Source organism: Amblyomma americanum, chromosome 1 (assembly GCF_052857255.1).
Source record: "Amblyomma americanum isolate KBUSLIRL-KWMA chromosome 1, ASM5285725v1, whole genome shotgun sequence".
In the NCBI taxonomy this organism is placed as follows: Eukaryota; Metazoa; Arthropoda; class Arachnida; order Ixodida; family Ixodidae; genus Amblyomma; species Amblyomma americanum.
Window position 1 is genome coordinate 158,492,515 of NC_135497.1, and position 27,630 is coordinate 158,520,144.

Here is a 27,630-nt window from a genome sequence, read left to right on the forward strand (position 1 = left end):
TAATCGAGGCACCAAAGCATTTAATCCAAACTCCAGCGAATTTAATCCTCATGCATTCTCAGCACTAGACCGGTCAAACTTAAAACGCGGTCTACAAATCCCAGATGCGTTATCGATGAGTTGCTACTGACGAAGCATTAGACAGCCAATGAGCAAGTAATAATAACTTTTTCATAACAAATATGGGCGGGGTATTTATATCACCCACCACATCAACCGAAGAACAGAGTGAGTGCGAAGCATATTGCAGATATGCATCCCCAGTGCCCTGCAACTCGCATCATCATGTCACACCTTTATTATCCTGATAAGATGAGCGACTCACACTAAGGAGATGACTAAGATAAACTCCCTATGATCAGCCGATAGTTCACTCACATGACTTGCAACATGACATCCCACATTCTCAACCAATGTCATGAGGGGTATGGAACGAAATGCTACGTCGAATGTAGTGACGCTATCACTTCCACACACCTTTAGCTAGCACATCCAATGTGTTTCTACATGGCACTAATAAACTCCGCAAAGATGTGCAATTCTTCCCGCCAAATAAAGTCACGTGACTTTCAGCAAAGGGGAGGCACTTTCGCGACCCAACAACATTGGCATCGGATTTGCCAGGGCAATACTACTATCCTTTGCACACAGCTATTTCGTTGAGCCCACTCTCCGGTCTCACGCGACTTGTAGTATCATGCATCACATCGTCGCAATTGCTATGTTATCGCTATCACTAACTCTAAAAGCTTTCGGTGCGTCATTACAAGTTGTGACGTCACAAGGAGCGACTTTTATCATGACGGGACGTCATGGCAACCCTGCAGTATGGGTATCAAACCAATCGGTTTTCCCTTAGTAATAAGGCTGTCATGATGATGATATGTGTTAGCCAAGTCATCACTCGGCGTCATATGACTTGCAGTATCGTGAATGACGACACGTCACTCTCGCAACACTATGATGTTGGGTACGAAAAGGAACGGTTTTCGTGCGGAATAAGGCTGTCGTTAGGTCGACAACACTTTTGATGCGGCACTATGAGCTGTGACGTCACATGGATCGACTTTAATCAAGAAGAGACTTTATTGCTACCTTACAGTGATGGGCATCAAATGATTCGGTTTTCCCAGTTTAATAAGGCTGTCATGAATGATACATTTTCGCCGAGTCATCATGCGGGGTCACGTGACATGGAGTATCGTGAATCACAACACATCACTTTGGCAACCCTATGAAGTTCGGTGTCAAACCAATCGGTTTTTCTAGCGTAATAAGGCTGTCGTGAAGATGGCACATTTTCCCCGAGTCATCATCCAGGGTCATGTGACTTGTAGTATCATGCATCACGACAAGTCTCTTTGGCAACCCTATGATGTTGGGTATTGTACGAATAGGTTTTACGTGCGCAATAAGGCTGTTGTGAAGACTATTCATTTTCGACGAGTCATCATCCGTGGTCACGTGGCTTGCAGTACCACGCTTCATCACACGCCACTTTGACAACTTTATGATGTTGGGTATCAAACCAATCGGTTTTCCTAGTGCAATGACGCTGCCATAAAGATCATTCATTTTCGCCGAGTCATCATCCGTGGTCACGTGGCTTGGAGAATCGTGAATCACGACACGTCACTTTGACAACCCTATGAAGTTGGGTATCAAACCAATCGGTTTTCCTAGCATAATAAGGCTCGTGATGATACATTTTCGCCGGGTCATCATTCGTGGTCACGTGACTTGCAGTACCACGCTTCACGACACGTCATATTGGCAACCCTATGAAGTTGGGTATCGAACCAATCGGTTTTACGGGCAGAATAAGTCTGTCTTGGAGACAATGCATTTTCACCTGAGTCATCATGCGGGGTCACGTGACTTGGAGTATCGCGAATCACAACACGTCACTTTGGCATCCCTATGAAGTTGGGTATCAAACAAATAAGGGTTTCCTAGTGTAATAAGGCTGTCATGAAGATCATACATTTTCGCAAGTCAGCATCCGGGGTCGCACGACTTTCAGTAACATGCACCACCAGGGTTCCATCCCCAGTGCCGTCAGGTACACACCGGTGATACAATGGGTACAAGCTTTCCCCTGGCCTGGTGCTCGGCTAGTAAGGGGTGAAATGCTTGGAAAATGGGTCTCTGATCCCACCTTGAGTAATCAAAAATACCTTGTGTTAAGGCGCTCTTTGGCCATAGACGCCCTTGCGCGATAAATATTCAAAATGATCAGTATCATGCATCATAACAAGTCTCTTTGGCAACCCTATGATGTTGGGCGCTGTGGGTACTGAATAAATGAAATGTAATGAATGAATCAAACGAATCGGTTTTTCGTGCGGAATAAGACTTGCTACGTCTAAACACTTTCGCTTCGGCATTATGAGCTGGGACGTCACTTGGAGCGACTTTGATCCTGACAGGACATTATTGCGACCTTGCAGTGGTGGGCATTAGACGATTTAGTTTTTCCAGTCTTATACGTTGTCGGAAAGATTATACATTTTCGCCGAATCTTCATCCGAGGTCGCGTGACATGCAGTATCATACATCACGATACCTCACTTTGGCAACCCTATCATGTTAGGTGTGAAAAGAATCGGGTTTTCGTCCGGAATAATGCTATCGCTGGGTCCAAGCACTTTCGCATCATCTTTACGAGTTGTCAGGTGACATGAAGCAACTTATCATGATGGGCATAAGCAACAATAGCTTGGTATGAAATGAATCTTTTTTTTTTTTCAGAGTAATAAGGCTATCGTAGGGACGATGCGTTTTTTGCAGACTTGCAGACCCAAGTGACATGTGGTATTGTGCGCCATAATAAATCACTTTTGTAATCCTAGTATGCTTGTTATGAAATTAATCTGTTTTCAGAGAGTAAATAAACTGTAGATAGGTCTGCACCACAGCATTTTTGTGGAGGCAACACAAATTTGTTCCACAATAGGTATTGCCGGTTCTGCGCAGAGAGGATGATTTGAATGACTACACACAGAATAATCAAGAATACTTCGCCGCCAAATCAGCGTCAATGTGAAGTATTAGCCTTTCAGGGATTTACAGAAGTTCCATAGCTTCTTTGTAAATCTTGTATATATTCATCTGCATGTGAATTTGATGACTGAACATGCGCTCCGAAACTGGCCAAATTTATTCGTGGGAGACGAGGCAGGACTAGTTCGTTAGCCGAGAGAGTCAAATTACTTACATGCGAAGAGTGATTTAATTGTAGTTCGTAGTGAACGTGAGTGGGTCGCCTTGCATTGCAGGTGTCATGTCACATGCCATCACAATTCAGCGCGGGAGGCATGAAGAAGTTGTGCCTGTCGTATGCGGCGCACTCGGAAGGAGTAATTTGCTGCAAGGATCCTTCCGTGGCACTGGCCAGCATTGGACGCCAATGGGCTTACTTCCAGTGAGATTCACTGGGGTTGTCAGCAAATCGTGTTCATGCTCATGGAGGAAGCCTTTTACGAAGGATTTGAATTTTGAAAAAAAAATTTTCTGTGGGATTAAAAAACAGGCTGTATGGAGGAAGCCGCCTCACAGAGTGGTTTTCCGCAGCGAGGATTGCACTTTCGGCGTGGCTATGTGCTGGCGCATTGTCGAATATGAACACTGCATTCCTGTGTACCGGGGTCCTGTTCGCGTACTTTTCGCAAAGCCTCAGCAAGGAAGTTGTTGAATGTGGCCCAGTGAACTTTGTCCACTATGCTGTGGTGGAGCAGTCCTTCTGACGACATGCAAACCAAGATATTCAGGTTTGCGCCTTTCGTGCTTGGCACGAGTCGCACAGCTGGCACGCCACGCTGGGCTCTCGCGAACCTTCGTGAACACCATACATTGTAGTTCGTTTTATCCATATAGTAGCAGGCCAGAGCGGTTCCTTGGTTCTGCAGCCATTGCGCGTAATTTCTGCGGTCGTGCTTCTAGTCAAGGCGGTTTCTTTCAATGGGCCTTGGCGTTGTAAGTTTCAGTGTGTAGCCGTGCTCGTCGAGAAGGCAATCAGCAGTGGATTTGCTGATCTGAATATCCAGTAACCTCTCAATTAGGACGTTTCTAATCTCATCCAGAGTCGAAGCAGAATTGCTGTCAACAATGTTGCAGAAAGCCCTCTAGACAGTCTGGCCGAACGTTTGGGTTGAGCCACCGCGTTTCTTTGCCTCTTTTCTATCAGTCGCTGCAATCGACCAAACAGTCTTTATATTAATACCAAGTGCGGCAGCAAGCTGGTTGAGGTCGCCACCGCGCCTCGACACATCAACGATCCTTGCCCGGTCTGTTGTGGACACCGGCCACTAGTTTTTCTTCTGCTCGCCAGGCAGTTTACTAGGTTGTCCTCGTTTCTTGACGCTCTCCATCTCAGTCGATTGTGGAGTGTGTTTTCTGTACCGTCGTGTGAACAGTCAGTTTCAAGCTTCACAATAAGACCGCAACAACGGACCATACAAATTGCGCTGCCAGCGGCACTTCTGTACGTCTGCCTACCGAGGAACGCGAGAGCACCCGTACACTTCTGCTTTAAAAGGTCAGCACTACAGATGAGAATGATGACAAAAGATTACAAACTTTTCTTTTTGCTAAGTTTAATGGGACAATTATAAGTATTGCCTCGTTTTGATGACACATCTCACTTTTACTGCCTAAGCAGAAATCAGTTGCTGCTCTGAGCAGAAAGCAACGAAATGAAATGAACCTGAAATGGTTAGTGGACGGCACTAATATCACCTCCATACAAAACTTAAACAGGAGAGGCTTTTATAACTTGATCTCACCCCCTCTTCTCCCTGCGCATGTGCAGCACTGCTGACGGTGCCATTGTCTGTGCCTACAACACCTTTTCCTTCCTTTTTCACTTTTTTTTAGTTACCCACCAAGATTAGCGCACAGTGCTAGAGGACAGTCGCGCAGTGCTTGGCCTTTGCAATGAAATACAAATATAAAGAAATAAAAAAATGGTCCTGCCGAGGCACCAAGGAGAAGGAGGGAGGGAATCTGCGTAGATATTCGTCACTGTTATTGCCAAAGCCATCAAGGCGATGCAGCAATGCTCACAATATACGTACATATTAAGTTAACACCACCATAGAATCTGATCGCTCCACTCTTCCAGGCTTTCCTGATGATGGTGCTCAAGCAGAATGCCCAAATACGTTAATGAACTTGAAGCGCAAGCAAGTGCCGCGAAGTGCTTTTGGGCCTGGCCCATGGCGCCGCGAGAAGCAGACGACGAGCGTCACCCCTTCATTTCATTTCGTTACTTTCTTCTCACTCGCAGATGACCTATGACAGCGACAACTGATTTCTGCTTAGGCAGTAAAAGCGAGATGTGTCACAAAACAAGGCAATACTTAAAGTTGTCCTATTAAACTTAGTAAAAGAAAAGTGTAATATTTTCTCATCATTCTCATCCGTAGTGCTGACCTTTTAAAGCAGAAGTGTACGGATTCTCTCGCGTGCCCGTGTAAGCAGACGTACAGAAGTGCCGCTGGCAGCGCAATTTGTACTGTCCGTTGTTGCGGTCTTCTTGTGAAGCTTCAAGCCAACTGTTCGCACGACAGTACAGAAAGCACACTCCACAATCGACTGAGATGGAGAGCGTCAAGAAACGAGGCCGACCTAGAAAACTGCCTGGAGAGCAGAAGAAAAACTACCGGCCGGTGTCCGCAACAGACCGGGCAAGGATCGTCAATGTGTCGAGGCGCGGTGGCGACCTCAACCAGCTCGATGCCGCACTTGGTATAAAGACTGTTCGGTCGATTGCAGCGACTGATAAAAAAGAGGCAAAGGAACGCCGTAGCTCAACCCAAAAGTTCGGCCAAACTGTCAAGAAGGCTTTGTGCGACATTTTTGACAGCAATTCTGTTTCGACACTGGATGAGATGAGAAACATTCTAATTGAGAAGTTCCCGGAGATTCAGATCAGCAAGTCCACTGTTGATCACCTTCTCGACGGGCACGGCTAGACACTGAATCTTGCAACGCCAAGGCCAGCTGAAAGAAACTGCCTTGACGTGAAGCGCGCCCGCAGAAATTACGCGCAATGGTTGCAGAACCAAGGAACCGCTCTGACCCGCTACTATATGGATGAAACGAACGACAATGTTTGGTGCTCGCGAAGCTTCGAGAGAGCCCAGCGTGGCGTGCCAGCTGTGCGACTCGTGCCAAGCACGAAAGGCGCAAATCTGAATATCTTGGTTTGCATGTCGTCAGCACTGCTCCACTGCAGCATAGTGGACAAAGTTCACTGGGCCACATTCAACGACTTCCTTGCTGAGGCTTCGCGAAAAGTACGCAAACAGGACCCAAATACACAGGAAAGCAGTGTTCATATTCGACAATGGGCCAGCGCACAGCCACGCCGAAAGTTCAATCCTCGCTGCGGAAAACCACTCTGAGGCGGCTTCCTCTACAGCCCATTTTTCAATCCCACAATTTTTTTCAAAATTCAAATCCTCCGTAAAAGGCTTCCTCCGTGAGCATGAACACGATTTGCTGACAACCCCATCGAATCTCACAAAGAAAGCCCATAGGCGCAGTGCTGGCCAGTGCCGTGGAAGGATCCTTGCAGCAAATTACTCCCGAGTGCGCCGCATACGACAGGCACAACTTCTTCGTTTTTCCCGCACTGAATTGTGATGATGTGACATGGAACTCGCAGTGCAAGGTGACCCACACACCTCCACTATGAACTGCAATGAAATCACTCTTCGTATGGAAGTAATTTCACTCTCTTGGCTAAGGAGCCAGTCCTGCCTCGTCTCCCACGAATAAATTTGTCCAGTTTCGGAGCGCATGCTCAGTCATCAAATTCACATGCAGATGAATATATACAAGGTTTACAAAAAAGCTATGGAACTCCTGTGAATCCATGAAAGGCAAATACTTCACTATGACGCTGATTTGGTGGCGAAGTATTCTTGATTATTCTGTGTGTAAGTCATTCAAATCATCCACTCTGCGCCGAACCGGCAATACATATTGCGAACAAATTTGTGCTGCCTCCACAAAAATGCTGTGGTGCAGAACTGTCAACAGTTTATTTACTCTCTGAAAACAGATTAATTTCATAACAAGCATACTAGGTTTGCAAAAGTGACGTATTATGGCGCACGATACCACGTCATTTGGGTCTGCAACTCTACAAAAACGAATCGTCCCTACGACAGCCTTATTACTCTAAAAATAAAAACGATTCATTTCATCCCAATCTCTCCATTGTCGCTAATATGCCCATCATGATAAGTTGCTTCATGTCACCTGCCAACTCCTAAAAACGATGCGAAAGTGCTTGGGCCCAGCAATAGGATTATTCCACACAAAAACCCCATTCTTTTCTCACCTAACATGACAGGGTTGCCAAAGTGAGCTATCGTGATTCATGATACTGCAAGTCACGTGACCCCGGATGACGGCTCGGCGACAATGTATAATCTTCACGACAACCTTATAAGACTCGGAAAACCGAAGTCTAATGCCCACCACTGCAAGGTCGGAATAATGTCCTGTCAGGATCAAAGTTGCTCCATGTGATGTCCCAGCTCGTAATGCCGAAGCGAAAGTGTTTAGACGTAGCAATAGTCGTATTCCACACGAAAAACCGATATGTTTGATTCATTCATTTCATTTATTCAGTACCCACAGCGCTCAACATTGGAGGGTTGCCAAAGGAATTTGTCGTGATGCATGATACTGATTATTATGAATTTTTATCGCGCAAGGGCGCCTAGGGCCAAACAGCGCCATAGCACAAGGTATTTTTCGATTACTCAAGGTGGGATCAACACCCATTTTTCAAGCATTTCACCCGTTACTAGCGGAGCACCAGGCCAGGGAAAAGCCTGTACCCATGGTATCACCGGTGGGTACCTAGCGGCACTGGGGATGGAACCCTGGTGATACATGATACTGCAAGTCACGTGACCCCGGATGCTGACTCGTGAAAATGTATCATCTTCTCAACAGCCTTATTACACTGGGAAAACCTATTCGTTTGAAACCCAACCTCACAGGATTGCCAAAGTGATGTGTCGCGATTCACGATACTCCAAGTCACATGACCCAGCATGATGACTTGGGTGAAAATGTAGTCTTCAAGACAGACTTATTCGGGAAGTAAAATCAATTGGTTCGATACCCAACTTCATAGGGTTGCCAAAGTTGCGTGCGTGTCATGAAGCGTGGTACTGCAAGTCATTTGACCACGGATGATGACTCGGCGAAAATGTATCATTCACGACATCCTTATTACGCCAGGAAAACCGTTTGGTTTGATACCCAACATCATAGGGTTGTGAAAATGACGTGTCGTGATTCACGATCCTCCAAGTCACATGACCACGGATGACTCGGGGAAAATGTATATTCTTCACGACAGCCTTATTATGCTAGGAAAACCTATTGGTTTGATACCCAACATCATAATGTTGTCAAAGTGACGCCTTGTGATTCACGATCCTCCAAGTCATGTGACCATGGATGATGACTCGTCGAAAATGAATCTTCACGGCAGACTTATTGCACTAGGAAAACCTATACGTTTCATACCAAACTTCATAGGGTTGCCAAAGTGGAGTGTCATAATTCACGATCCTCCAAGTCACGTGACCACTGTAGAACTCTGCGAAAATGTATTATCTTCACGACAGCCTTATTACACTAGTAAAACCGATTGGTTTGACACCCAACATCAGAGTTGCCAAAGAGACTTGTCGTGATGCACGATACTGCAAGTCCCGTGACCCGCGATGATGACACAGGGAAAATGTATAATCTTCATGATAGCCTTATTACACGAGGAAAAACGGTTGGTTTGACACCCAACTTCATAGGGTTGTCAAAGTGACCTGCCGTGAATCGTGGTACTGCAAGTCACGTGACCACGGATGATGACTCGGGGAAAATGTATCATATTCACGACAGCCTTATTAGACAGGAAAAACCAATTGGTTTGATACCCATCACTGCAGGGTTCCATAATGTCCCGTCATGATGAAATTCGCTCCTTGTGACCTCATTTGTAATGACGCAGCGAAAGCGTTTATAGAGTTAGCGATAACATTGCAATAGCGACTTGATGTGATGCATGATACTGCAAGTCGTGTGAGACCGGAGAGTGGACGCAACGAAATAACTGAGTGCAAAGGACAGCGGTATTGTCCAGGGAAATCCGATACCAATGTTGTTGGGTCGCGAAAGTACCTCCCCTTTGCTGAAAGTCACGTGACTTTATTTGGCGGGAAGAATTGCACATCTTTGTGGAGTTTATTAGTGCCATGTAGGAACACATTGGATGTGCTAGCTAAAGGTGTGTGGAAGTGATAGCGTCACTACATTCGACGTAGCGTTTCGTTCCATACCCCTCATGACTTTGATTGAGAATGTGGGATGTCATGTTGCAAGTCATGCGAAGTCATGTGAGTGAACTATTGGCTGATCATAGGGAGTTTATCTTAGTCATCTCCTTAGTGGGATAATAAAGGTGTGACATGATGATGCGAGTTGCAGGGCACTGGGGATGCATATCTGCAATATGCTTTGCGTTCACCCTGTACTTCGGTTGATGTGGTGGGTGGTATAAATACCCGGCCCTTATTTGTTATGATTAAAAAAACTTATTATTACTTGCTCATTGGGTGCCTAATGCTTCGTCAGTAACAACTCATCGATAACGCGTCTGGGATTTGTAGACCACGTCTTAAGTTTGAGCGGTCTAGTGTGAGAATGGATGAGGATTAAATTCACTGGCATTTGATTAAATGCTTTGGTGCTTTGATTAATTTCTGTGGCACCTGGATTAAATTGAATGGCACTCAGATTAAATATTCTGGAGTTTGGATTAAATTGAGCAGGAAATACTGTAGTACTAATCTTCAGCCAGCTCTCAATAAATCTTGTCCGCACCTTTTGAGTCAAAGCTTCAATGACCAAGTGGCTTGCCTAATTAGTGCTGGTTATCCAAGTACATTTATTTCCAGCATTGTGAAAGCCTGCTAAGAAACAGTGACAGAAAAGCGAAGCACGAAGCGAGCCACATTTTTCCGTATTTCCACGGGCTGTAGCACAATATTAAGAAGATGGCAAATAGATAACAGATCAACGTGGTTTTCTCTGCCCCGTACAAATCTGGCAAGGTCCGTGCAATGCTTGGTGATCGAAAGCACAAGTCATGTTCTGAATAGCACGTCACCAAGTACACAAAATGCAGGAGCAAACTTATCTATAAGCTACCCCTCACCTGCAATAGTGTTTACAATAGAAAAACGAGAAGATGCTATAAAAATAAGGCCTTAGAACACAACTTGAGCATAAAAATAAATCTGGCGGCATACCATCGTAACAGCTGTGGCTGTATGCCACTCTTCAAGAAAACCAAGTTTCTTGCATAAGTCAGACAAAGTAGAGCCAGAGATAATCCAAGCTTTCCTTACTTCTAAAGCGGGAAAGAAGTGTGTCAGCACACCCTTAGTTTCACTCCTTGATAAAGAGCTGCGATTTCTGGATGTACACGTGTAGGCTGTTTTTTTGTGGAAGGTGATTCCTGCAGTCTTTTCTGTGATTTTGATGGGTCGTGATTACGCTTTGACTGGGATGTCTTTTTAGCTTGACACTGCTTTGCTACGAATGGTTTTGTCTACACTGGTTCCTTGTTTTCACCATTTCCCTTTTTCTCTTTTCACACAGTCTGGCTAAGAGAATATGATTCTATGTTGATAAACACAGGTTATTTGTTGTTTATTCCTGGTTATAAGCCAGTTTTACATCAACCTTCTTGTTTTTTTGCTGTGTAGAACTGTGGCGTGTGCTGTTAGTAAGCAATTACTGTACAGAAAAATATGGATTATAGCTTGATCGTGTGATAGACGTTGTGCATGGGTGATGGTTGTACCTATAAAATATGTGCCTTTGAAGCTAAATGAATCAGTTAGTAGCAAGTGCCCGTCTTGCAAGTATTCCTCCTCATCGTCCACACCATCTTTGCACAGTTTCTAAGAGTTCAACGAAAAAGCAGATTTTTTTATTAAAACGCATTATCTAGGCCCGATGTATAGCAGGAAGCATCCACTGATGGCGCCAGCTACACCAGGAACGAATACCGTGGAAAGCGCAACACGTCACGTAGCCATGCGCACCTTCGTGCGTGGCCAAACTATTTAATTACATCGTCAAGGATGCTTCATCCCGGCAGGCTTTTTTAGCAAAGAAGTAATTGATTACCGGTAACCAATCACAGAAAAGCAATAACTGAATTACCAAAAACGTTACCGATTTAAAAAGTAATCAACTGATTCCGAAATTGCACTAAAATGTAATTAATTACAAGTAATCAATTACGTACAACTCTGATCTTGACTCATCTCTAAATCATTGCAAAGTTGCGAAATAGCTGGGCACGAAAACACTGCCTCTGCCAAGGCATTGTTCATAATTTTTTTTGCCTCCTGAAATATTAACACTTTCACATAACTAAACTCACTACTGGCCTACTGAATAATGTGTGCATAACATATAAAATAATGAGGCAAATTAAAAAACCGATCAGACAGCTTTAGAGCTCTCTGGAATCACCCTGCAGAATATGTTATACTGTTCAGCTTGTTTCCCGGAGTCACCAGCTGTGAATATTTTCAATGCTCTTACTTTAAAGCAATGCTGAATCTGAGATGGTGCCCCATTGGTGCAACAAGCATGATAAAAAAAGTGTCGTGCTTCTGACTTAATTTTGAGAAGGCAACAACTTAGCTTCACAACATTTTCCCAGACATGCTGAATGATGGGGTGCAAAAGTAGCCAGCGCAAATAGCCTACTTTTGCTGGCTGCCTTTTGCACAGGAACATAGATGCATTAAGTGGTATACAGTGCACTGTCTACCAACTACCTCCTGTCGCATGCAGTACAAACTGCTATCTAAGCATGGATGCTTGGTGTTTTCATAAAACAAAGCACAGTAAGCACATGGGAGCCCTGAGCAGTCGCTACTATATTTACTTGCATATATATCGACCTCTTTATTCAGAATTGCGCTCTCCAAACATGGGGGTCGACCAATACGCAAATCATGGCTTTGGTAAGCCACAAATCCAGATACAACACAGAAAAGGATATTGGAGAATGATGCCGACAATGCTACTGCAGAATTGCCTTACAAATGCCTTTGAACTTTCACAAAGTGTGGTAGTTGCTACCATTACCGCACAAAAGTTTCAGGCATACCTTGTCTTTCAACAGAACCACACAAGGATCTCAGATAAAGGTGGTATCACGATAAGCATGGAACACTGCTGTGTGGTGCTGTCACTGTGCCAAATGTGACCTCATCGAAAAAAACAATTTCTCTGCTGCACCATTGAGTTCTATGTTGCTGAAAACTGCGAGGAGTGCTTTTTCTTGTGCAATAACAATCTCAAGCTTTAGGTGCACTATGGAGGATTCCTACTGCTAACATACAGCGTCAGCATTGAGGTGTCTACAGAACTTATACACCATTCCACCTTTTATTTTTCTGGCTGCCAAATTTGGCGGTCGATGTATGTGACATATCAACCAATACGTGAATAAATACAGCAGTTGGCACCACGATAGGGATGCTGTGAACGAACACATCCATTCATTCATGGCATAGACTACTACATGCATAGCTGTCTTGCCATTAAATACAATATGAGAAGTTATATAGTGCACTGTACCAGTAACAAAAGAAAAAAGTAATAACTTTAACCAAGCAGGCACAACTGCCTTTTGAGCAACAATACAATTTCCATGCCCAAGAAGTGTCAAAGGGGCCATGACACCCAATTTTTGAACACAAAACTACTCATTGCACTATATTACCCACAAGCCAAATTACAATTCTGCTAAATACAAGTTCATTCAGTGCAACTTGCTTAAAAACTGAAATTTCTTTCGCTTGTTTTGCAAACAGCTTGCTGGTCAGGCAACATCTGACCACTGACGTCAGAGAGGCAAGCCTGCCTTGTGTCTGCTGGACGCTAGGCTGAGGTGCTGGAAAAATTTTTAGCATTTTCCTTTTTTCAGAAGCCTTCAGTGCACCCTTCCTGAGATTGTTGAAGCAGAAGTCACTGGGCACATGCAGTTTAAAATCATATATTGTTCATGTGTTGTGAGAGCGAACGCTTTTTTAGCAGCCAGGTGCTTCTACATATGTAACAAGGCATGTCCCATGCCTGCCTCCCCCGATGTGTGCCAATAAAGATTGAGGCAAGGACTTTGCTCGCAATTCCATAGGCTTCGTTGCTGCATGCTTTAGAAGCTCTGTCTGTGTGTGTATGTGCATTGCATTCTTTTTGGCTTGCAGGAACCTACTGCAAAACCAAGCACTAGTGGGAGCCAGTGTCCTAGTTCCATGTGTGATTCGTGGCCCAGTGTGGCATTGGACATGACAAACCAAAATGCTGGGATGGTAAAGCATGACTTGGAAAAAAAAAATTCAGAACTAGGAACTTACAGGCTAGCATTTCCTTCTGTAAAATAAAAGTAGCAAAAAAGAAAATTACCATTAGAATTCGAACAAACGACAGCCCTCCATGTAGCTGAGCACTTCACGCACTTGACCATATGACCAGACAAAATCTGACTTAATTTTTTATGAGAAGTCTGCTGACAGAAAACGCTGATATTCTAGACAAAATCAAGAGGAGGAAATGGACTTGGGGCAGGGCACGTAATGCACAGAACGGGTAAGCAGTCTCCTGGAGCGGCTGAGTGAATGCAAGGAATACAAGAGTGAATGCAAGGAATAAAGAGGCTCAGGTGGAATGATGAAGTTAAAGGGAAACTGATGAGGTTTTAAGGGGAATTTGTGAAACTTGCAACTAAAGAATGCGAAGTCTTTTTGCGCTAGCATTTGAAATAGTGACGTAATAGCGAATGAAATCACATCTGCAGTACACAGTTCCGGGCAGGGGCCGTAATGATGATGCCATGTATGCAAAACACTACGTTATCAGCGAAGGAACGGTTGCTTGAAGGAAGAAAGCCAATGCCATTGAAGGTAAAAACCATGCTGCCTGGCGGCGTCGGGCGACCCACGGTAGCATGTGGGTGAAGGCAACGAAAATTTAAAATTTTGACAATGATGCCATCCCGATTTTCTCTGCACTGCTCAGACGTAGTGAGGAGAAGCCTGAATATTGTCGCTGTTTCAACGGGCCATGTGGTAATAAGCAGATCATGAAAATGGTTTATGGGTCCCAAAGCGACTCAGGCTATAAGGGACGCCGTAGAGAAGGGCTTCGGAAATTTCGACCACCTGGGATTCTTTAACATGCACTGACATCGCACAGTACACAGGCCTTTAGAATTTCGCCTCCATCGAAATTCAACTGCCGTGAATGGGATCGAACCAGTCTTTCGGGTCACCAGTCGAGCGCCATAACCACTGAGCCACCATATCATGGAAATGTGCAGGTGCTAGCTGCGCTTCCAATTTGATAACACAGCAGGTGCTGTGACATTAGCACAAACCATTTACTGCTTGGAGATCATGGCCTACTTCTGAGATTGTGAATCTCCAGTTTCAGAAGACCACACAGTGAGCAACAGAATTGTGCATAGTGCACCTCAGCTGCACTGACACTTTTTACCACAACTACTTCCACTGCTTCAGAGATTTTCTATACACTAGTAATAAAACAAGTTAGAGCCGTGATTTATTCTCACAACCCAGCACTTGGCGGTAAGCACTAAGCACCTTGTCTGTACAGTAATCATCAAGCCTGTCAGAGCGCTGGAGCAGCGTGCTGTGGAACAAACACAAACTGAAATCTTTACTCAGCTCATCTATTGCCGATACAAAGCAACTACCAGGGCAAATTCTGAGCCTATGCAAGCAGTCTCTCTAAAACTATGTACTCCTTAAAAATCTCCCTTCCTTTGTGCGACAGGGCAGCATTCGAGCGCTATAGACAGGCGTGCTGACGACTGTACCATGCATTACAAGATGCATGTATGAGAAATTGCATCAACTTTTGTAAATAATAGTTTGAGATAAGTGGACCGAAATGACGAACTTTAAAGTCTGTGCCCTCTACTAGTGCTTATTCACCACAAGTATGTTTAGACGACTGTTGGAATGTGCCAGACAGTGCCTCGCACTCATCCTATCAAGTTAATTCATTCAGGTGCAAAGCTTGCTTCCTTAACAAAATCATCACTGGGCCTTGCAATCAATTAATAAAAAAAATCAATTTTATGCATTACAAAATTGACATCACATGTGCTTCAAGCATTTTTCTTTACACTTACTACTCCAAAGATGAAAATTCAGCCCATGCAACTTTTCCAAAACGAAAAGCAGCCGATGCAAAATGCAAGTGCTGACAGCAACAAGCTGGGTCAGATCACACTTGTTGCTACTAAGCAGATCGCATTTTCTGCCTACACTATATAAATATTGATGCACAGATTTACTGCAAAGCTCATCGCAACACGCTACGCAAGGAACAAGAAACATACAAGGAGAAAATGCACTTCACAAACCTATAACGGCTGCAAACGCTAACTACTGCGCTAACGTTCTATAGGTGCTGCGCACTTACGAATGATAATGGAAAGGGAGCGATCAGGGTAACGGATTGAAAGCCCAACAAAGCTGTCGTTATAACCAGTAATTACTCGAAAAACCAGCAAACTGGCGTCAGATGAACGGGAAACGGCGCGTTGGAACGCATTATGACGCGTGCATGAAGCAGCGCGCGACAAATATGCGTTATTTCCCCACTTGGGATCACGTCTGCTTCCCACTTCGATTCCTGTGTAATACGCACAGGTAAAATCTTGATCACACCATGTCGGCCCTAAAAGTACACGATGGCCAAAGCTAAGCCTGGCCAAAGCTGGCCAAAGCCAAGAGAACCAAGCAGTGGATGCTCCCTATACATACATCTTCTTACCGAAAAATTAATCCGCTCATGCGATTTAACAGCGGCAAGCCGCATTAAACAGCCAACGAAGCCACAAAAAATACAAATAAGCGGTAGGCCTAGTAAGGACGCCGTCCGTCCAATTAGACACGAACGATACTGACAGTGCTCTATTAATTGCTGTTATTACTCTACATGCGCTGCTAATAGTGCAGTACAACTCAATCACACCTTCAGCCTCCGAGATGTTATACCAAAGGTGTCCAGCTTTTAAATTAACAAGTTGATTACCCCAGGAAAGAAAACCAAAGACGAAGCAGGCTCCCGGCACAAATGCTCTTGAATTCACACGATGAAAAGAAAAATCAGTTCCACAAAAACATCGAGCATGCAGCCCTCAAGAAAGCTGAAACACTTACTCTTTCCGCTTCAAGTAAAAGGCACACAAGCAAAGCTCATACACACGCTAGAGCCGCCGCGACAACTTAGCCTAACCAATGCACAGCGCCGAGTTGGCCAAGCCGCATATGCAGAAAACCAAAATGCAGGTGTGAAAACCGGCCGGGGAAGCATGGCCCCGCAGCGCGCCGATGCCGTGTGGCGGCGCTGACAGCAGAGGCGCGGTAAGGCGCGCAGCCGAAATGAGCGCATCGCGTAGGCTAAATTTTTACCACTGAGGCGAAAATGAGGCCGTTTCGCTAATCCCGAGTTTTCTGCGAGTGTCAAAGAATGAATCTTTACCATAAAATAATGTTTCGTGAACTCGCATCATTATTCCCGTGAAATATGCTGCTTCACAAGCGCAGTTTGCGTTGCGCAGCTGGACTGAAGCGCGTATTGTGCGTGCTCATTTCGAGACGATGCCCAGGACGTGAGCGACGCCGTAGTGGAAGGTTTCGGAATGATTTCAACCACCTGGGTTTCTTTAATGTGCACTGACTCTGTGCGTTGCGCCGCTATCGAAACGCAGCCACTACGGCGAGAAGAGCACGTTGTACCGCGTGCCGTAGGACCTCGCAACTGCAGTCGCATTGGTTGAAAGCGCCCCAATAATAATAATAATAATAATAATAATAATAATAATAATAATAATAATAATAATAATAATTGGGGGAAAGGAAATGGCGCAGTATCTGTCTCATATATCGTTGTACACCTGAACCGCACCGTAAGGGAAGGGATAAAGGATGGAGTGAAAGAACAAAGGAAGAAAGGTGCCGTAGTGGAGGGCTCCGCAATAGTTTCGACCACCTGGGGATCTTTAACGTGCACTGACATCGCACAGCACACGGGCGCCTTAGCGTTTTGCTTCCATAAAAACGCGGCCGCCGCGGTCGGGTTCGAACCCGGGAACTCCGGATCAGTATCCGAGCGCCGCCCGAACACACACAAACGAGTTTTTGTCGCCGCCTGTAGCATGTATGCCATCTTGACGCTCATGTAAGCTGTTAGCAATCTCCGACGATTCTAGACAGTGAAGCAACACATCTGGCCATGAAATTGTTGATTTACAACTGAAGGCCCCATTTCAACAAGCAGCAAACCAGAATTGGCTCTCTTCTGGGACCAGCAGACCCCAGCTCAAAACCAGAAGGCTTCCTTCTGGGACCAGTAGATACAAGTAAAACACCATTCGGTGCCCTACAGGGACCATTTCAACCAGCAGCAAACCAGATCTACGGCTTCCTTCTGGGACCAGATGAAACCATTAGAAAGCAGAATCCTATTAACAAATTTTCACCTCGGGGGCGGGGGGGGGGGGGACTTTTGCAGAATTTGATCTACAACACACAAGGTTTCAGTGTTTTCCGTTTCTTCTCACTATCCTCATACCCTTAAGCAAGAGCTCAATACTTGTCAGGCAATAAAAACGTACACCTGATGCTGTCAGCGCAACAGAATGCTCAGAACAACCAATTTTTGGCACATCACCAATTGACTGTAGAATCTCTGCCGCAGCTTCGGCATGCAAGAGCGCTTGGCTGAACGCAAGTTTGTTTTCCAGGACGTTGACAAGATCGTAAAATGAGACTGACGAATGTAAAAGGCCCCCAGGGTCCAACTCGTTAGTTGCCTCAGCTGGAAGTTTTTTGGGTAGGCTGACTTTATCACAGAGACATGCTGTTCTGCTGGGACTCCGGAAGTTTTTTTTTTTTTTCGAGTGGTGGGCAGGTCTTCGAGTTTTTTAGTTGTTTGTCTGTTTATTCCATCTTTTATTTAAATCTTTAATTATTTTATTTCGTTTTTGTTAATATTATCATATTTCGCTGTTCAAAAGTATATTTGTAATGCATATAAAACCTGAATTGAAATGGGCAAGTTTACATATATATAAAAATGTACAGATGAGGAGTGATCGACTGCATTAAAAAAGTTTGTTCATACCTGTTCAATGCTAGTAGTCATGCTCATGAACAGAGCTCAGTCAATTAACCATTTCTGCTGGGACATGATTGGTTTAGGTTGCTGATATTAAACGTTTTAAGGCTGGGTATGAAGCGAACGAGCTCAGCCTCACTGTTCTTTACATTTATGACGTCCTTAAATTGAAGTATTTGTCAGAAATCGCATCTGAGTGCAAGAAGTTGGAGACGTGGGGGGGGGGGGGGGGGCGCTGCCCCCTCTGGAGAAATGCTGGGGGGCAACCGTCCCCCCCCCCCCCCCCCCTTCTGTTCCGGAGTCCCTGGAGCTTCTGCAGGCTTCACAATGAGTTGTCAAAACACCCTTCTTAGCCACATAGCCTGCAATGTAATATATCAGCCGCGCACGCTTTGTCGCTCAACGTACAGCTGTGATGGCCTACAGCCACATCCACTTTTTCCGCAGCCACTTTTGCTGTTGAAGGCATCTCGCCCTCGCATAAAAAAACGCTGCTATAGACACTCCAATACAGGCGACGAAACGAACAGGACTGACTAAAACTGCAACGACGTGTGCAAAAACTGAAAGACTAAAACTGCAACGACGTGTGCAAGGCCGACGCGGCTGAGCGGCTGAGCTTACCGCGCCGCTAGCTGCAGCGCCGCATTCCCCCTGACGGCATCGGTGCGCAGAGGGGTCACGCGCGGCCGAGGGAAAGCGCCGCGATCTTCACGCCTTCCCAGTCTAGCCACCCTAATGTGGCAATACATCGTGTGGCGCCACCTAAGCAACACTTCAGTCGCCTACATGCTCAACACAAGCGACCATACTGCAGCGCCGACGCAATACTCGGAACTTTTTTTTCTTAGCGCAACAACAGACCTCTCCCTGAAATCGGTGCATGACCTTTTTGTGAGGGAGATTTCAACGCGGCTGTAAACGAGATTCGATCAAGAACAGCGTTCTCTAGAAGCGAGGAACGCCGCATAAGTGACGGTAGTGAAAAGAACGATGAGTGTACTAAGAAGAACGCGTTTTGCGTGAAGCATGAACGACAACAACAACGATAGACCGCTCTCACGAGGCACGTGCTGCCCACTGGTTACAGCAACAGAAACGTTGAGCAAGCGCTCTTAAAATCTGTGAGTATTCCGCTAATCTGAATTTAGCAACGCGTTCAATATGCCCTTGTAGGTAGCCTAGCCAAGACTACTTACAGAAGCATTTGCGTTCACCTGAACTAGATCGGAGGTAATGAAAAGTAGCGTACGGTGTATACTTACTGTGTCGCACTGAAGAAGACACGTGCTAGTGGGAAGCGTGCCACTGTACTGTCGGAAGGGGTTGGACACCTCTTGTCTGCAAGGCTCATAGACGCCACAGTTACTCAGCCTGTCGGCGGTGCTTTCCGAGCACGCTGAGGTTTCAGTGGAACCAGTCAGTGAACTCGGTGCAGCATTAGTATGTGACGATGCATCGTCCTCTTGTGGCTCAACTCTGCTTCGAATCTCCATAGTGCGCGTTGCAGCAGCGTCAACTACCATGTCGTCTGCTCGTAATCCTGGTGCACTTAAATTGCATCCTTTAAGTTCACCTGTCTCTTCTCTTGCCCCTTCGCTGTCAAGGCAGAATATGCCCGAGTGAATTCCTGTACTCGTATTGACAGATGGCACGCCTGTTTCACATTCCGTATCCCGCATCTTCCGTATTCCGTGTGCCGAATCTTCAGCAGTTAACACTGCACAATGATCGGTACTGCTCATTTTAGCACTGACGTTATCAACTGAGCTGTTCGTAACTTCTGTGCAACTGTGCTCATGAGAGGTGAAATCGCTGTCTGCCGTTTTCGAAATGCATTTGTCCACCACTTGTTTGGTAATGGAAACGTCTTCGTGTTGTAAATTTAGTGCGCATTCACTGGCGAGAATTCTTTGAACTGCTCCCGTTGCAAGAGATGGTTGCGTTCTCGGAGGGCTTTCGAGACATATTTTGTCGTCAGGAATGTCTGCACAGCTTAGTTCACCGGCAGTCCTCTGGCTGTCCCCGTTCTTAAGAACAAATGCACTTCTGCTGGCTTCTATTTTGCTTGGTTCAGGCAGTTCATCTTCTGCAAGATGCCTCAGAGTTAACCTTGGCTGAGAAGAACATGCCTTCGTTATTGAATGGAAACCAGTGCAGTCTTCAGTGCAGAGTCCAAATGTAGCTTCACCAGTGGTCATCACATTCATTGGGTTTCTATGGCTGTGCTTTATTTCCATCAGCTGTGAAACTTCTGCAGTTGTTTCAATCTCTTCACACCTGTTTTCATCTTCTGGAACAGCTGAATGCAAATGTGCTGAAGCATCATCATTTTTACATGCATTACCGAGAGGGATTCCTATTTTGACCGCTTCACGGATTGCTTGACTGGTGTCCACAGCTGTGTTGCTAAATCCAGTTGCACACATCGTTTCTTCATTTGACATGCTGATTAGCTTTGATGACAAAATTTGAAATGTGCAATCTTTTGTATTCTCACATTCCCTTATACTTTCTTGACCACTAGCTTTAAGGTTTTTTGAGTGTTCAGGTAGAAAACTGTCCACAGATCTCTGTAAAAGATCTTGTGATGGTGCAGCAATTTCATGTACGGTATTGACCATAATTACAGGCTCAGTGAAAACCTGATGTTCACATGCTGCAGTGCTGAGGTGGCTACCATTACTCTTCACTTGTTTGTTTTCACTGCTGTTAACAACTGCGTGTTCTTTTACAGCTTGAAAAGGATCACTTTCCTCCCTTTCTAAAGGTGGTTCATTCGTGGTACCATCATCGCTTGTAGTTGTTACCTTTGGAGAATGTGTTGAGGCATTGTCCTTGACACTATGTCTTATATTCATCTGGGTGTTGGCTGTTGGTTCACATTTGATTCCCTTGCCATCATATTCATGTTCATCTGACACAACACCAAAGAATACTTCTTTTGCCCCATCACTAGCTGCCTCTTTCAGTTTTGCAGCATATGATTCACAGGAAATATTGTGCACTGGAAGGGGACTCTGTTTATCTCTTTCTAAAGAACGTTTTAGGTCTTCTTTCACTTCTGTAATCACAGGGACTTTCTGCCCAGTACTAGCAAAATTATCTTCATCGAGGCATAAATTAGATTTTTTTGCACTGCTGAGATTCTCTTCCTGAAACGTGCTCCCTACAGCACCACAGTTGCCAAGTGCACCTGCAAAACCTACTTGTGGTTCCAAAGGAGAGTTGTGTACAGTCCCTTCATTGCTGTTTACAGAAGCAGCCACACTTTCTTGTTTTGGTACAGCTCCTCTGTCTGGAGTTGTCAGCACTTGAGAGTCTTCTTGCGCATATTGTACTGCTGTAGCGCTTCTAGGCATATTTGTTACTGTATGTGGTGGGGAGAACTGACAAGGTGCAGCAGATTCCACGGCTTGTGAACAGGGTGTAATGTCAACAGTCGGTCTATTGGTGCCTTGGATGCTTGATGCTGAATGTAAGCATGCTGGGCTGACTGCATTTGCACAGCTGTCGGCAAAACCTGCATGTTGTAGTGGACTGCCCTCTATCCCTGTGCTGTCAGGTGCTGGAACAATATCGCCAGAGTTTTCTGCTATTTCTGATGTTCTTAGTACTGCATTAGTGCTATTACAGGTGTCCACCAATTGTTTAATTTGTGAGGGCGATGTAGCCCTGGATTGCTGTGATGCTGTGTAAGACTCAGTTGTTGAATCGCAGCTTCCGAAACTTGAAGTGCCTTGACACTGCTGTTGGTGCTCTGCGACTCTAAAGCCAGCATCTGACTCATGAGGTGTTGTGGTTTCATCATATAATACGGAGGCAGAGCACTCTGCTGACAAATCCACTTGGGCCACTGATGTAGTGATCATTGGCATTGAACTTGTGACTGCACGATCTGAAACACTTGTGTTTGAAGTGCAATGCAAGTTGTCCAGCTTCACATAGGCGTCTCTGTTGTGTGCCAAAGCTGGAGAGAATTCTGGGTCATATTTATCAAGAATTTGAGTGTACTCGGATCTGGCATGATCAGCTTCATGGCTTGAATTATATGTGGCTATCGCAGTCTTATCTTTTGGTTTTTCCTGCTTTAGAAGTATTTTGTGGTCCAAAGTAGTGGCTTCTCGCGGAATTTTACCTTGTTTTTCAGTATCTTGTGGCAAGGCGAGTGAACATATTCCACTTTTGTCAGGGTACTTGTCATCTGATGTTCCAACAACATTGCAGAACTTACTTTCCGCTCCTTCTTCTACTACTGCTGCCTTTTCAGGTATCTCATGCCCAACGTCTTCCTTACATTCTGGCAGTTTTGAACTTTCAAGCGAATCTTCATCTTTCACTTGTAAGTCTCCTGTGGAAACTGAAGGAAAGGCTTCCGAGGCTGCTTCTGTTTCGGCTGTGCTCTCTTGAATGCATTCATTTAAATCCTTTTTTTTTTTCAGCGATGACGGTTCTTTTGAGTTATTGAAGCATCGGCCATTGGATTCAATGCTTTCACTGCCGCTTGGTGATGGTACTTCTACTGCATCAGCTTCCATGGGCAGCTTTTGGTCGTTTATGCCATGATGTAGGCTGGTGTCTGTGTGTGCATCTTGTTTATTGCAGAGCAGTGCTGATTGCTCCAGAGCAAGAGCAGGAGTATCCACTCGTGTGTCTTTCCTGGGCTCTGTGGCACAAGTTGAACAACCTTCATATCTTGCTGTCACGTGTGTATCAGTGCAGGGAAATTTTACCACTGCTTCTGCATTCTTGGCTGGCTGCTTTCCTCCGCTGTGACAGAGCCTGTCCTCATCATGTAAAGATGTTTCCGCTGCCACCGCCGATTTTGCCGCATCATCAGAAGAAAGCTTTTCTGAGTTTGTCACCTCAGTGTTATTCAAGTGCAATGTAGCACTTCGTATTTCTAAAGGAGCATCTTTCTTTGCTGCATCTGCACATAAGTTGTGCATTTCTTGCAAACCTTTCAAAGAAAATGCGGTAGTGCCACATGCCGTGTCAGCATTAGGATAGTCTGAAGGTGGCTGGTTGCTTGAGAGCCCCACTTCTACTTTGAAAGGTGATATATTCTGAATAGCTTCCAGTGCTGTTCTGGATTCAGATGCAGATGCAGGACAATCTGAACGCAGTTTCCTCTTCTGTGTCCACCCGGTGTCAAATTGCTCTATAGCTTGTTGACCTTCAGGCAGGCACACCTTAGATTCAGCCATGGTAGGTAAAGCAGCAGGTGTGTCTAGAAGTGAACTTTTGGCAGATGTTCCTTGTTCTTTTGCCTTCTGGGCAGGAGGCAGTCCTTGGTCCTCTAATGTACAGGCTGCATGTTCCAAGCAATCAGTGCCACCCATTGGTTTCCTTTTTTCAGTATGTACTGAAGCTCCACTGGAGACCATACGGCTTGTGTCTTCAAATAGTTTCGCAGAATCTATAACTACTAAGGAGTCTGTTGCAGAGGCTGTGCTCATGCTTTTTTCTGAAATACTTTCTTCAGAAGCATTTTGCTGGGAAGTGCTTTCCTTTAAGCTTGAACAGGATTCGGTTGCATTGGCCTCCAAAACAAAGCCTGTAGCATCAGAGCTTTGTAAATAACTGAATTTCTTTACTTCTGCTTCTTGTACCAAATTCCTTGCTCGCAGAAGTGACACTTCTGGTGGCCTTTCTTGACCAAAAAGTTCGTCTTTGTGAGGCATGCTGGTGTTTTCAATTTTTCCTGTGGGTGGTACACAACTGGGTGTTTTATATGGACCTGGCTCTCTTTGGAAGCATAGTGTGTTGTCAGGCGACTTCGGAGTTTTTGTGTCTTCTATAGCATTGCTTCTGTTCCCACTACTGTCACTTCCGTATAGAGCTGTTGTGGTTGAGGATGATGCTGCTACTGCCGCTTCTTCTGCTTCTCTTCCTGTCATACTCATGTCGTCGGTGTTCACTTGTTCTGGTGTCTCCAGGCATGTGGTGGTGAACTGAAGATCATTGCCATCTTCAGCGCCAATGCTCATTTCTTTTAGAAGGCTGTCAGTAGCACTACCAACTTCATCTTCATCAATTAAGTTGGGTTCAGCATCAAGGACATCATGACAGTGTTCACTTCTCACCAATATTTCTTCTGTTGTTTGAAGAATAGATTGTACAGCATTTGTTGTTTCTGCAGCTGTCAGTGACCTCCGTACAGATGGCCGTGAAGGGCTGGTGGATGTATCTGCTGTAATGTTGCCTGTGCCAGTGGCATTACCTCCATCAGCAGATATTGGGGAGACATTCAACTCTTCTTGTTGTAGGACTGCTAGTTCTGCTTCTTGTGCAGTAATAGCTGCTGGGTGGATACACTCTTTCTCTACTGACGATGTGGCAGTATCCTTGGTGTCTGCAGCACATTCAATAGCAGAGTCATTTTTTAAGACCGAGTTAGTGTGTGTTACACCGCTTGTCATTTCTGTGGCTGTCGGGGATTTACGTGGAGATGGTCGCGCAAAAATGGTGGATGTATCTGCCGTGATGCTGTCAGTGCAAATAACATTGTGCCCTTCAGAAGGAGATGTTGGAGAGGCATTCAGATCTCGTTCTGCAGCCATTACTTCAACTTCCTGAGTAGCAGCGACTGTCAGCTGAACACTTTCCTTCTTTTGAAATGCAGCAACTTTCCCAGTGTTTATAGTGCATTTTCTAAAAGTGGAGCCGTATATTAAGGTTTCGTCATTCGGGGCTAGTTCAGCAGAATTAGGTACAATGTCTTCAGTTTCTTGCATTGGCAGCGCACCACGCTGCACTGAGATGTTTTCTTTGCAGTCAGTTGCCTCTGTCGTTATGTGTAATTTGTTCAGTGTTTCATGAAGGTCATCCGCAACTTGAGCCGATGGCAAGCTGCTTGAGCTGGGTGTTATTTTTTGGTCTTGTTTGATGTCTTTAGTTACAGATGATTGTAATGTTGATCCACTTAGCGCATCACAAGGCACTTGAGTAAAAAGGGTGTTTGGGTGGGCTTTAGCGGCATTTTCTGAAAGTAGTTCACTTTGCATATTTACACGGCTGCAGGAAATGCCGCTTTTTGTTGTACCAGTCCTTGTTATAAGCATGCGCAAGGGCTTTCCCCTTTCCTCACTTCCTTCTACCACAGGGCACTGAACAAGGTTGCTGGTCCCTTGATAGTTCAACTCTGCAACTCTTGATGAGGAACACTGAGGTGAAGTTGGTCTATTTGAGGATTTCTCACTGCAGTATGTCAGGCTGCTTGCTTCATTAGTGGTGTCTTTACTCAAGGTCACTGGTGTAGCAGGTGTTGTGTTAGTTGCTCTCCGTGTTCTATGCCCAATTCCGAGCTCTTTGGGTTGCCTTGCCAACCGAGCACGCTTTTCCCTTGCATACTCTTTCCTATCGTGCTGCACGGTAGATGGTGTCGCAGGGTGTATTGCCACATGATGCTCAACTTCCTCACCAGTGATGGTAATTACTGTGTGCTCATCAGGTCTTTGTAAAGCCTTTGCACTTTCTTCACTGGCAGACTGCTGTCTCTTTCTTCTGGAAGGGTACCGCTGTCCATAATGCCCCTCAATTGGTGGCGGAGAAATGGCAGGTGCCACAGCACCTTTTCGAGGCGATCTTACTACCCTTTGCACCTTGATATCCAAGCTGGGTTCGTTTTGACCACTTGAAATGTTGGGCTCAGGCTGGGCACTTTGGTTTGGCTCCCCTAGTCCTGCTGGCTTGATACGTCCCCTCTTGACAGAGCCTGGTGGAGATGGTCTCCGATGACGTAGGCGGCTCCTGCAAGTCTCCACTGGTGGATCTGCTGCTTCCACTGGTGGCTTGCTTTGAGTCCGGCTGTGGCCAGCAGCTCCTCCTGGGTCTATGGAGGATGGGCAGGTGCGGCCTTCACACGGATCTTCCCAGGACTCTTGGTGGATGCCCTCCTCGTCCCCAGTTGAGCTGAAAACCACTGGCCTTGATGTGGTCTCTTCACTGTCCATCTGTTCTGGGGCACTGCAGCAGGCCTCTGCACATATGTGGGTAGCAGCAATGCAGTCTTCATATACAATAGATATCATCTGCTGATGTTTTACAAAAGCAATTGTGATTTACCACACCATCACAGTTGCACTAAAGAACACATTTTTATCTGCTCGAGTTAGAGGGGAGCCTGGTCCTGAAAAAAAAAAAAATTTAATGTAGACACAGTTAAGAAATCTTCAGGGAACATGTATTTTTATGTGACGATTCTAAATATGTCATTTAATTTCATGTAAAACAATTCCTTGAGCACTTACATAATTGTTATGGAAGTATTTTGTGAAGAGCTTTCAAGGAAATTTTGCTGCGGGAAACGCTGAAATGTGACATAGGGGAATGCAATAAGGGTAAAATTGTATTCCTGCCTATCGTAGAACTTAAGTTGTAGGGTTTTGCAGTTGTTGTTTCAGAATGCCAAAAAAACTGTGTATTCCCGTTTCTGAAGTGGCAGCTTCAATACCCTCTATAACTCAAGTTCTATGATACCCAGGATGATAATTTTACCTTTATTGCATTCCTTGGTGTCAAGAGAATCCAATGGCATACATTTCAGCAAGTTTCCCACAGCAAATTTTCTTGAAGTCTCTTCACAAAATACTTCCATAAAAATTATATAAGTGCCCAAGAAATTGTTTCACATGAAATTAAATCACATATTTAGAATCAGCGCACAAAAATACATGTTGCCTGAAGATTTCATAATTGTGACTACATTAATAAAATTTTGTTTTCAAGACCAGACACCCCCTCCCCCACCCCCACCCCACATAAGTTTTCATTTCAGGAAACAGTGGAGTGGCACTAACTATCATATCAAAGGGACACTGAGAAAGACAGGTTGGCCTGTATCCACAGGGTACCGTGTTATAATTACAAAGAGACTGCTCGCACTGAACACGGACCTTTTTATAAGCTGGAAAAGATCAAGAACGGAAATACAGGTTTCGCTCTCACTGACTGATTTTGCAAGCAAAACGTATGCGTCGGCACCGATTTTAGCACGAGTCCGAGGGGTTACGCTACACCCCTACTCACCTCAAAACAGTGGCAACCTGTCCTTTTTCGGTAAGAATATGACGAGTTTGAATCGAGTGGCGGGAAGATTTTTCAATTTTCTCGGCAATAAATGTGTCGTCTGCTACCGCACAAATGTCAGCATAGCCAGAATAAGCCAGGCATTACTCGGAACAATAATTAGGTGTTGTCCTCAGTATCCCTTCAAAAGCAAAAAAGCTTCTTCAAATTTGCTTGCAGGGCCCTCTGAATGGATGGCATTGGCATGTCAGGAGTTTTGAATGCCCTACCAGTAAATGTTTGCAGTTTTCATAAATAGGAGAACAAGTTTTTTATTAAAAGTGAGATTCT

At 45.0% G+C, this 27,630-nt stretch overlaps 1 protein-coding gene across 2 annotated transcripts in view; it reads right to left on the reverse strand.

The window, feature by feature from the left end:
• Positions 1-27,630, reverse strand: part of LOC144114035 (uncharacterized) — a 99,534-nt gene that overhangs the window by 66,723 nt on the left and 5,181 nt on the right. For both annotated transcript variants that reach the window (XR_013310942.1, XM_077647472.1), the window contains exon 5: positions 19,536-26,251. Coding sequence is in view for 1 of the 2 variants with exons in the window: in XM_077647472.1 (XP_077503598.1) it covers positions 19,536-26,251 (6,716 nt within the window). In the remaining variant the exon portion in view is untranslated. The remainder of the gene's footprint in view (positions 1-19,535; positions 26,252-27,630) is intronic.